Genomic DNA, 12,958 nt, shown 5'->3' on the forward strand with positions numbered 1-12,958 from the left:
TAGCAACTTAGAGCAGAAGGAAACCACTGGCACTGAGTAACGCGCAGCTGCAAGCCACGCGACATTGTTTACATTTCGCACTCATGGCAGAACAAGATACACGCAACACACATTCACACATCTACACACACGAGCAGTATGATAGGAGATAAGCGTCAGGTTCAAGAGTCGAACTTTTTTTTGAATTCTTTTTTGAACTCATTTTTGGATTTATATTTTGCATGAAATTTAAAGAAGTTCATCTTTGGTGGCCGGAAATGTTGGAATTTGGATAATTCTTTTCGAACATAAATTTGAATTGCATAAAACAAAGCGTTAGGAAACTAAGATTAGGTTATAAACTACTCGACGTTAGAAACTGCTCGATCTGCATGAACTATGAACTGCATGAATTATTATATACAAAAAAGGACAAACGAATATACAGTTGCAAACCGACCAGCGATAAAGGTGTACACTTTCCCATTCAAATTTCCTCCAAATATCACAGCCAGCCCCTTTTCGTGAATATATTTCACATTTTTGGTCCTTCGAACCGGATTGTGATATACGGAGAAGAAATAAGTTTCATTCTGCATCAAGAGTGGAATTCGGTATTCGTCGTCAAGTGTGCAAGTCATTCCGTGACAATTCCCGCCATCGCATATCGCCCCGCATCAAGGGCAACGGTCGGTTACACGCCATCATTTTGAAATTCGCGCCATCGCTTTGTTCGTTATTTTCGTGTTATATCGCAGTATTTTCTTTGTGCAATGGATAAGAAAATTAAAGCAGTGCAACTGAAAAAGAGGATCGCCCTGGAGAACATAAAATCGCTGGAACGGTTCCAGGCGAAATATTCGAGTGATGATGCCAAGCAGATTCCAGAGGCGTTAGAAGATCTGGCGAAACATAAGGAAGAGTTTTTCACCGCAGTTTCGAAACTGGAAGAGCTTGAAGATAAAGACGAAGCGGTCGAAGCCAGCATAATGGAACGGATCGACATTGAAGAACGCTGTCGCAAGCTAAAATCATTTCTACGGGAAAGACAGCCAAAGGAAGAAGGTTCGCTCAACGATACAACGGGCTTGGCTTCCTCAACGCTTGCATTCGGTCGACCCCACGCGCCAAATTTACGTTTGCCCAAAATCGAACTTCCAACATTTGACGGAGATCACACAAAATGGCTTTCTTTCCGAGATCGCTTCATCGCAATGATCGACGCTTCAGCCGAGCTTCCATCTATCGCGAAGCTACAATACTTACTGTCATCGTTGAAGAGGGACGCGGCGGTACCCTTCGAGCATACACCTTTAACGGCGGACAACTATTCGGTTACCTGGGCGGCGCTTCTTAAACGGTACGACAATTCTCGTCTTTTGATTCGCGAATACTATCGCAAATTGCACTACCTTCCGGGAGTGCAATTGGTGTGCGTTGATAAGCTCACACACCTGGTGGATGAATTCACCCGCTTCGTCAACGGGTTGAAAAAGCTGAATGAACCGATTGACTCGTGGGATACACCCCTCTCAAACATGCTGCTGATGAAGTTGGATCGAGAGACATTGTTGGCTTGGGAGAAACATTCCGTGCACTTCACGACGGACAAATATAAGGATGTGATCGACTTCGTGCAAGATCGTATCCAAATCTTGAAATCGACCAACAACTTCGTGAAGGATCAAGCAGCTAGTGGTATCAAGGTGGCCGGTCTCATTCGTCAACCAGGGCAACGGAGATTCATCGCGAATGCAGCTACATCTCGCTCGGCTCCTGCTGCATCGACTGCGCACACCCAACAGTCAAAGTGTCCATTGGAGTGTTCCGAAGACCACACACTGCGCAATTGTCCAGTGTTCATCGCCAAGGAGGTGCAACAGCGACGGGACGTCGTCGCATCGAAGCGGCAGTCGAATGAAGACAATGTGTTTCTGGCGACGGCAAACATCCAGATCAAGGATGACTACGGGAACACCCATGAAGCAAGGGCTTTGTTGGATTCGTGATCCATGTCTAATTTCATCGCTGAGGAGTTCGCACGGAAACTGCTGACGAGTCGCAAAAGGGTCAACGTCGCTGTATCGGGCATCGGCAATGCAGTACAGCAGATCAAGAGTTCCATCGTCGCTACCGTTCAGTCCAAGACACAACCCTTCTCAACGGAGATGACTTTCTTGGTTCTGGACACGCCATCCGCAAACATCCCTACATCATTAACGGACGTCTCTTCATGGAAAATGCCGGACGTGGCATTGGCGGACAGCACCTTTAACAGTCCGGGGCAAATCGACATCGTCATCGGAGGCGATACGTTCTGGGAGCTCCACACCGGTCGCAAGCGCTCTATCTGTTGTGGGCAGCCGTGCCGACCCCTGGACTTGCCGTGGTAGTTGTGCTACCACTGGTCAATGTCCAGGGGACGACAGTGTGTCACGCACACTGTCGTACGCACACTAAGCGCGGGCCGCTTAGTGTGTGTTGTGCGCTCGGACAAGCAAGTGTTGCGAGCAGCCGGTCGAGCAGGGCTCCCGGCAGGGCACGGTACGGCTGGCGCGCGGCCGAGTATTTTAGTGTGTATTGTGCTTGTTATTATTTATGATGTGTACTGTTATATTAGTGTTTTAATAAAGTACGTGATGCAAGCCAAAGACACAACAGTGGCGACGAGGATGGGATCCTCTTGCGTAAGGAGGATCCCTAGAAGAACCCGCGGTCACCATCGCGATCGAGCGCGTCGGTTGGAGCCGGCGCCATCGCGATGGCACGGGTCCCCGCGACAGTGGGACGCCGTTCGACAAGGACCGCTGCCGCCGCCGCCGTTAAGACCGTGGCCCTGGCTGTCGTCCCGCGATGGGGACAGAAGGGACAGCCGCACACACACACTCGGCGATGTTTGATTCGCCGGGCTGCAGGCCCAGGGAGCGCCGGCAATGGAAAGGTCGAAGCCTGATTGCCGGGCCATCTGCGGCGACGCTAGGTGTCGTCGGGCTGCAGCCCAAGGAGCGCCGGCAGTGTAAGAGGCGAATTGTCTTTCTGCCTAGCTGCCGGGCCATCATTGGTGACGCGAGAGGTCACTGAGTTGCTGCCGCTGTGTTCGACGGAGAGGGGGCGAGATGCCATGCCCCGCTGCAGCCGTCGTGTTGGACGGAGAGGAGGGCGAGGTTCCATGCCGCCCCGCTGCAGCCGTCGTAGAACAGTGAGAGGGGGCGATGTCGCATGCCGCCCCGCTGCAGCAGTAGTGTCAACGGAGAGGGGGGCGATGTCCCATGCCGCCCCGCGGCTGCCGTTGTGTTTGACGGAGAGGAGGGCGATGTTTCATTCCGCCCCGACGCTGCCGTAGTGTCAACGGAGAGGGGGTGAGGTCCCATGCCGCCCCGCTGCTGCCGTTGTGTCAACGGAGAGGGGGCGAGGTCCCATGCCGCCCCGCTGCAGTAACAGTGTCAACGGAGAGGGGCGAGGTTTCATGTCGCCCCGCTGCAGCCGTCGTGTTTGACGGAGAGGAGGGCGAGGTCCAATGCCGCCCCGATGCAGCAATAGTGTCAACGGAGAGGGGGCGAGGTCCCATGCCGCCCCGCTGCTGCCGTTTTTATTCGTCGGAGAGAGGGGGAGGCCGCATTCCGTCCCCAGTTGCAGCACCGACGTGTTGTTCCCGACGTGAAGGGCGATATGTGTGCCGTCCTTGCTGCAGCAATTGTACCACCGCTACAGGATGCCATAACGGGCTGCTGGGATATGCTCTTCAGCCGGATGAGGCTTGCGGAATAAACCGGTCGCCGCCGGAGAGATCGCCAGCAGCAGCGTAGCAGCGTGCGGAACTAGTTGCTGGGTAATGCTCTCCTGCCGGATGAGGCTAGCGGGACATTACGGTCGCCGCCGGGGAGATATCCTGCAACGTCGTAGCAGCGTTGCGGTAGCCGGGTAGCGGGGTCGCAGCTTAGGAGCAGCATTTGCGCAAAAATGCCCCAGGACAAGGGTCTATGGCCGGAGGGTGTCACCACACCGATATTCCCTCAATGGAATATGCGCGTGTCGGTTCGACCCCCTCCGGATAAGTAAAAGGGGGAGATGTTGTGGGCAGCCGTGCCGACCCCTGGACTTGCCGTGGTAGTTGTGCTACCACTGGTCAATGTCCAGGGGACGACAGTGTGTCACGCACACTGTCGTACGCACACTAAGCGCGGGCCGCTTAGTGTGTGTTGTGCGCTCGGACAAGCAAGTGTTGCGAGCAGCCGGTCGAGCAGGGCTCCCGGCAGGGCACGGTACGGCTGGCGCGCGGCCGAGTATTTTAGTGTGTATTGTGCTTGTTATTATTTATGATGTGTACTGTTATATTAGTGTTTTAATAAAGTACGTGATGCAAGCCAAAGACACAACACTATCGGTAGAGGCAAACCGTGGCTGGTCGAAACCCATTTTGGTTGGGTTGTCACCGGCAACACTCATCATTCGTCCATCGGTCCGCGGCTGTGCCATCTATCTGCATACGACACTCCACTGGAGGAGACCATGCAGCGGTTCTGGGAGAGTGAAACCATAGCCGAGGATCCTGTGCTATCGGTTGAGGAGAATACTTGCGAGAAGCATTTCGTAGCAACAACTGTTCGCAACTCAAGTGGAAGGTATGTCGTTAGTTTGCCATTTAACTCCAACCCTAATATCGTTTTAGGAGAGTCGAAGGAAATAGCCGATCGCAGACTGCGTTGTATCGAACGGCGGTTGAACACCAATGCTAAAATGAAAGAAGAGTATGTGGAATTTATGAAAGAATATGAGCATTTGGGGCATATGAAGCGACTTACCAGTGCTGCAAACGATTCGGTAGAGCATTACTACCTCCCACATCACGCTGTCATTAAGGAATCAAGCACAACCACGAAGGTGCGTGTCGTGTTCGATGCATCCTGTAAGACTTCGAGTGGTTACTCATTGAACGACAAACTCTTAGTGGGACCAGTCGTTCAAGAAGATCTTTTATCGATTATCCTTCAGTTTCGTTCTCGTGCCATTGCTCTCACTGCAGACGTAGAGAAGATGTATCGTCAAATTTTACATAGCCCTCATGACCGTAACTATCTGCGCATCCGGTACAGAGAACATCCTGCAGATCCTATATCGACATTTGAGCTACAGACGGTTACGTACGGCACAGCCTCTGCTCCATTTTTAGCAACCAGGACCCTAAAACAGATTGCTCTTGATCACAAGGAAGAGTATCCTTTGGCAATGAATGCGGACATGAACGATTTTTACGTAGATGATTTGCTAACGGGTACCGATGATTTGTCCGAAGCAATCGTTATACAAAGGCAAATCTCAGACATGCTAAATTCAGCTGGCTTCACGCTGAAGAAATGGGCGTCGAACCGCACCGAAGCATTGAAGAACGTTCCTTCTGAAGATGTGGCGGTACAACTCACGCACGACTGGAAGAGCTCGAAACAAGTATCCACGTTAGGCATCGTTTGGGAACCGGCAACTGATACACTACGGTTTCGTATTGAGATACCACCTACAACACCCAGCATGACGAAAAGGTTAATTTTGTCATATATCGCCAAGATATTTGATCCCCTCGGGTTACTGGGCCCAACGATCATCATCGCAAAGATGTTCATGCAGCAACTATGGGCTCTCAAGATTAATGGAAAGGCATATGACTGGGACAGCGAGCTACCATCGCACTTACAGCATGAATGGTCGAAATTTCACTCTACACTATCTTCACTACGCAATTTGACAGCCCCACGGTACATATCGCAATGCACGGCAACAAGTCTGCAAATTCATATCTTTGCCGACGCATCACAACTAGCATATGGTGCTTGTTGCTACATTCGGGCTGAAAGCATGGAAGGAGTAACCGTGCAGCTGCTAACAGCCAAGTCAAAGGTCGTTGCGTTATCCAATTCACATTCCATAGCTCGATTGGAATTATGTGCAGCACGACTAGCCACACTCCTAAACGAGAAAGTCCAGCAATCACTGAAAATTTCTGCTACCACCATCTGTTGGACCGATTCCATGACTGTTCTTCACTGGCTGAATTCAGCACCAAATCGATGGAAGCCCTTCGTTGCAAACAGGGTTGCAAAAATTCAGCAAACGGCTGGAATACAATGCTGGATGCATGTTCCAGGCTCGGACAATCCAGCAGACGACATTTCGCGAGGTTTAACTCCGGAAAAATTGCTAGTGTGTGAGCGCTGGTGGCACGGGCCACATTGGTTAGCACGCAACTCGGAAGAATGGCCACAGAACACACCATCACCAAGCGAAGATGAGAGCGCAGAAGAAGAAAACCTATCGTCACGGGTTGCAAGCACAGCATTAATCTGCGAATTTCAAAACAGTTTGTTCTCACGATTTTCGATCTACCACAAACTGCAAAGAGTTGTTTCACATTGTTTGCGCTTTATACAAAACGCAAAGCGCCGCGTAGGAAACAAGGTCCATGCTAAGGACATCCTACCACTCACTGTAGACGAACTCAAGGCGGCAGAACTCAAGTTGTGTTATCTTTCGCAACAAGACACCTTTTCCGAGGAGATACAACACCTGCAGAAGGGCAAAGAGATTCCGAAGAACTCCAAATTAAAATGGATTTCCCCTTTCATAGATACGCAAGGTATTCTGCGCATTGGTGGCCGGCTCAGTAACGCACATCTGTCGGAATCAGAAAAACACCCGGTAATATTATCATCGAAACATCCACTGTCCGCACTACTAGCTGTTTCGATACACTTGAGTAAGCTGCATGCTGCACCACAACTGCTTTTAACAACACTACGCCAAAGCTTTTGGATAATTGGCGGTCGTAATTTGTGCAAGTCTGTGTACCACAGTTGCCACGCATGTTTTAAGGCCAAACCCACACTTGTTAAGCAAAGTATCGCCGATTTGCCAACATCATGAGTCACACCAACAAGACCATTCTCAGTATGCGGAGTAGACTATTGCGGACCAATCTATATAAAACAAACCATACGCAACAGAAGTCCGATTAAAGCATACATCGCCATATTTGTATGTTTTTCAACAAGAGCGGTACATATCGAACTGGTTGGCGATTTAACATCAACAGCATTTATCAATGCACTTCGTCGTTTGATTGCACGTCGTGGTCAAATCAGTGAACTGCATTCCGACAATGCAACCACCTTTAAGGGAGCGGCACATGAGCTGAATCGCGTATACAAGATGCTAAAGTGCAACGAACATGATCGAGCTGCTATATTTGATTGGTGCGCGATGAATCAGATGAAGTGGAAGTTTATCCCCCCAAGAGCACCACATTTTGGAGGTTTATGGGAGCCAGCGGTGAAGGCAGCTAAAAAGCATATAGTCAGAACAATAGGAACAACAAGCATCACACAGGAGAGCATGCTTACCCTACTTGCCCAGGTAGAGCAATGTTTGAATTCGCGACCAATTACACCTCTATCCGATGAGCCGTCGGACTTGGAACCATTGACACCGGGACACTTCCTCGTCGGTGGCAATCTGCAAGCGGTACCAATCATCGATTACACCGAGACACCGAGCAACTACTTGAGGGAATACAAGCTCGAGCCAATATTGCAACGGGAAATCAGCGGTTCTGAAAGAAAATACACTGGTGATTATTAAGGAAGACAATGTACATCCTACTGTTATGGCATTATGACCAATATTGCCATGACCTGAAACCGTTGTGCACGGTTTAAGCGATAGCGATCCGTCTTGAAATACTGTCAGTTTCGAATAAAAAGGAATGCGCAGCTCGCGCTGCGCATGATTTAGCGTCCAAGCTCCAACTAAACACATCGTGTTTATTTAATATTTTGAAAGAACATAACATGGCGATCATGCCAGGAGCAACAGAAACATATTGGGAAAACGCTAAATATGGCATACGTATAACATTGCCATACGTGCAGAAGTGATATTTCTTGCATTGTGACATCAAAAGAGCAGCAGTAGCAAAGTGCGGTGTAATGTGTCCATATAAAAATGCGTCACATGATTGAACCAGAGCAATAGTGTTTGGCGTAAAAAAAATAAAAAAAAAACAAAATCGAAATAACTGTTACTGTCATCGCCTCACTGAGTTCATCGCCTACTGAGCGTAAAAAAAAAGAAGAGAAAAAAAAAGTTAACGTGTGAAGAGCAACAACCGTTCCGGCCCTCTTGTGACACCAGTTCGCTGTATTAGTGTGCATGTAAAAAAAAAAAAAAAAAGAAGTTTTGGTGACAAAACAAACAACGCCCCTCATCGTGAATCATCGTGTTCGTTGTCTAGTGTGTGTGTGTCAGGCAGAAATTTTGGAAAACAATACGAGCAACACCCTCACCGTGGATCATCGAGTTCGTCGCTTTTGTGTGCATCAAGAAAAAAAAATTGGTGACAATCGCGTTCGTTGTCTATTGTGTGTGTCAGGCAGAGGTTTTGGGTAACAATACAAGTTACACCCTTACCGAGGATCATCGAGTTCGTCGCTTTTGTGTGCATCAGGCTAGAGTTGTGGTGACAAAACAAACAACGCCCCTCATCGTGGATCATCGTGTTCGTTGTCTATTGTGTGTGTGTGTCAGGCAGAAATTTTGGACGACAATACGAGCAACACCCTCACCGTCGGATCATCGAGTTCGTCGCTTTTGTGTGCAACAGGCAAAAATTTTGGTGACAATCGTGTCTTTGTTTATTGTACGTGCCAGGCAGAAATTTTGGGCGACAATACAAGCAACACCGTGGATCATCGAGTTCATCGCTTTTGTGTGCAGCAGGCTAAAACTTTGGTGACAAGACAAGCAACTCCCGCAACGTCGATCATCAAATCATCACTTTAGTGTGTGTACAGTTACGTGAAAATTCCTAAGCGAGCAGCCTATCTCGCCTTTGTCTACCGACAACCTAATGAAGAAAGCAACCCGCAGCGCTGTGGATGAGCGGAAAAGTGCGATCAGAAACAAAACAACAAAACCGAAGGTGAGTACAGAATTGGTGGCGGCTGTGGGTTTGGTAGTGTTCAGACAAAACACTTGCAACAAGCAGACAAACAAAAACGCGACAATGACGACAAAACTTGACTTGAATTTAGGATTAAAACTAATTAAACCATATGATGGTAATTCAAAAGACCTTGCGAATTATATAGAAAGTGTTGAGTTGTTTCGAGAATATTCAGAAGGTGTAGATGAGCATCACTTTTTAAAATTTTTGAGAACCACACTGACAGGCGTAGCGCATGGAGTTATCACTCCTGCTAATACAATTGAGGAGGCGCTTAAACTCCTAAAAGAAAAATTCGCTGTAAAAATGACACCTTTGGCGGTGGAACACGAGATGGGAACCAAGAGGCAAGGAAAGCGTGACATTTCCGAGTATGGGTCAGAAATTGAAGCTTTGTCTGCAAAACTAGCAGCGGCCCATGTTTCAGCTGGAAATTTTGTTCCGGAAGGTTCTGCGAAAAATATAGTGGAAACAACAGCTATACGTGCGTTTATAGGGGGACTATCCAATCCAACAACAAAATTTTTTCTGAAAGCAAGAAATCCTCCCACACTAAGCAAGGCGATTTCTGATGCTTTGGAATGTTCCTCTGAATTTGAAAACAATGATGGAAACCATGATGCATTGTGGAACCATCGACAAAACTGGTACAATCGACCACCCATGCGAGCCCGAGGTGGTTATCGCCGACCATCTGGTTTTCGATACTTAAGAGGAAATCAAAGGGGAAACAATAATGCATTTCGTGGAAGTTCATCATTTTTGCCAAATAGGTCAAATCCAAACAACACACATCAACACGAAAACTTTTCAGCCAATGATGCACCAACGCAGGAAGAGGAAGACGTAAATTTGTTGGATTTATTTCGTTGATTTTGATATAATCAAAACCGTTAAAATTTTTGGTCACCTTTTTTCAAAAAAAATCCAATTTATTATCGATAGCGGAGCATCTTGTTGCATTATTGCACAACGATGTATTCCCAACCATGTATATATTAATCCTCATAATAAGTTTATGGTCAGAGGCCTTAATGGCAATACTCAAACTATGGGATATATCGACACGACAATAACTATTGATAATAATAAATATCCTATTCGTTTTCATGTACTAAATAATTTACCGTCAGATATTAATGGGTTAATTGGTACCAATTTCTTAAAACAATTTAATGCTATTTTTGATTTTTCTAAAATGAAAATTTCTTTTACCCCACCTAAATATTATAATAATTTTCATATACCTGCAAGAACTGAATTACTTACATATGTTGATACAGATACAACTGAAATGTCTGTAATAATGAGTGAACAATTATCGCCACATGTTTTTGTTGCCAACAGTTTAGCAACACCAATAAATGGGAAACTTCCTGTTAAGTTAGTTAATTTTTCAAACAAACCAACTTCCATTAAAAATTTCAAACCAATAATTCAACCTGCTGAAGCTTATAATATAATTGAATTTAAAAGAAACGATGAAAATACTGACAGGGCCAAACAACTTCTTAAAGAATTAAATTTAGCACATTTAACAGATGATGAAAGAAAAATGATTTCAAAATTGTGTTTAAAATTTAACGATATTTTTTGTCTCAATAATGACGTTCTTAAACCTTCAAGCTGTCTTCAAGCTAATATTAAAGCAAAAACTAATGTAACACCAAGCTATTCAAAGCAATATCGGTTGCCATATTTTCAGAAAAGTGAAACAGAAAAACAGATTAATAAAATGCTGAATGAGAACATAATTGAACCCGCTCAATCCGACTGGAATAGCCCTATTTTATTGGTACCTTAAAAATCATCAAATGATACGAAAAAATGGCGGCTAGTAGTAGATTATCGGAAAGTAAATTCAGTTATACAAGATGATAAATTTCCACTTCCTAATATAGAGGAAGTAATTGATTCATTGGCTGGTGCCAAATATTTCTCGCACCTTGATTTGTCACAAGGATACTACCAAGTTCAACTTAATAAAGAGGACCGGCCAATAACAGCATTTACCACAGCAACGGGCCAATATCAGATGACAAGATTACCTATGGGTCTTAAAATCAGCCCATCAACTTTTTCGAGGCTTATGACAATTGCTTTGTCAGGACTAAATCAAGAAAAATGTTTGGTTTATCTTGATGACATTATTGTTTTCGGGAAAAACTTACAGGAGCATAATACAAATCTTATTGCTACCTTTACTAGATTACAAAAAGTCAATTTAAAATTAAATCCTGAAAAATGTCATTTTCTAAAAAAAGAATTGGTTTATCTTGGACATTACATTTCTAATGAAGGGATAAAACCTGATCCAGCAAAAATTGAATGTATTAAGAATTGGCCTGTACCAACCAGCGCAGATCAAGTTAAACGATTCATTGCGTTTGCCAATTACTATAGGAAGCACATACAAAATTTTGCTAGCATTTGTATGCCGCTTAATATGCTCACAAGAAAAATGTTCCTTTCAAATGGACTCCAGAATGTAATCAATCATTTGAAACACTTAAACAAAAATTTATAAATCCACCACTTTTAGACTTTCCGGATTTCAGCGAAAATAATAAATTCATATTACATACGGATGCATCGGGAACAGCCATCGGTGCAGTCTTACAAAATAAAAATGGGAAACCCATAGCTTATGCAAGTAGAGCTTTGAACAAAGCCGAATTAAACTATGGTACAATAGAAAAGGAATTGCTAGCAGTAGTGTGGGCTACATAACATTTTCGTCCCTATTTGTTTGGAAAAACATTCGAAATTTTCACTGATCATAGACCGCTGGTCTACTTATTTACAATGACTGACCCATCAAGCAGACTCACTAAATTCCGCCTTGCATTAGAGGAGTTCGATTTCGTGATCCAGTATACAAAAGGAACTGATAATGTGGTGGCAGATGCACTTTCTCGAATGTCGAGTGACGATCTCAAAACACTCAATCATGACGTAGTACTAACAACAACAAGGTCTATGATTTCTAAACAAAATGACGCTTCTTCAGACAAGAACATTCCGAACAATCCACAGCCTTCATCAAAAACTGTATTCGTAGAGCTCGTAGTTTGCCCTGAGATAAAAAATGTTGTAGCAACAAACGAAAAAATCAAAATTCCCGATACACAAAGCATAATTCATCTACGGAGAATATTGCTCGATATTTTGAAAATAAAAAAAGAAATAGGGAAAGAGGTGATACTGGTAATAAGGAAATATGATGAGAAGATCAAAAAACTTCTTGAAAACATCAAAATGATAAATATAAAAACCTTCCAAAAATAGTAGTAATGCAAAGGGATATAAATATAATCAAAGATTGTGAAAAAGAATTAAAATTGCTCATTATGAACGATCATCATATTCTGCCTACAGCAGGACATGCAGGAGTAAATAGAATGTTGAAAACCATTAAACAACGATATACATGGAAGGGCATAGATACAGATGTACGGAACATGGTTAAAAAATGTAAAGAGTGTCAGGTGAACAAAAGATAAGTGAACCAAAAATACCATTAACAATAACGTCTACTGCTAGCGAGCCCATGGAAAAAATATATTTAGATTTGGTAGGACCACTTGTGAAAGTAGAAGGTTGTGAATATATTTTGACAACACAATGCGATCTTACTAAATTCATCACAGCAACACCTATTACAGACAAAAGAACGGAAACGGTAGCAAAGGCATTCGTAGAAAAAGTAATTCTCAAATATGGGATACCAAAAATCATTTGCACGGATAGAGGAGCAGAGTTTATGTCAAAACTATTCATCGAACTTTGCAAACAACTTAATATTGAAAAACTAAATTCCACGGCATATCACCATGAAAGCATAGGAGCCTTGGAAAATTCACATAAAATGTTAGGGAATTTCCTAAGAATCCATTGCAAAGACAACCCACTAGCTTGGAAGGATTGGATTCAATTCTATGAGTTTTCGTACAACAACATTGTACATACAGTAACAGGTTATTCCCC

The 12,958-nt window shown here is 44.7% G+C and overlaps 2 protein-coding genes across 2 annotated transcripts; both read left to right on the plus strand.

Annotated features, from left to right (window-relative positions):
* The first annotated feature begins 752 nt into the window (after positions 1-752).
* LOC120908881 lies at positions 753-1,988 on the plus strand. Its single transcript, XM_040320354.1, has one exon. It carries the CDS (start codon positions 753-755, stop codon positions 1,986-1,988), a length of 1,236 nt encoding a protein of 411 aa, XP_040176288.1.
* A 1,107-nt stretch (positions 1,989-3,095) lies between these two features.
* On the plus strand, positions 3,096-8,019 carry LOC120908887. The gene is made up of 2 exons (XM_040320366.1): positions 3,096-3,143; positions 4,318-8,019. The coding sequence occupies exons 1-2, from the start codon at positions 3,096-3,098 to the stop codon at positions 6,892-6,894; spliced, it is 2,625 nt and encodes an 874-aa protein (XP_040176300.1). The 3' UTR covers positions 6,895-8,019.
* The last annotated feature ends 4,939 nt before the right edge of the window (positions 8,020-12,958 follow it).

This window comes from Anopheles arabiensis, chromosome 2 (assembly GCF_016920715.1).
Source record: "Anopheles arabiensis isolate DONGOLA chromosome 2, AaraD3, whole genome shotgun sequence".
Taxonomy (NCBI): Eukaryota; Metazoa; Arthropoda; class Insecta; order Diptera; family Culicidae; genus Anopheles; species Anopheles arabiensis.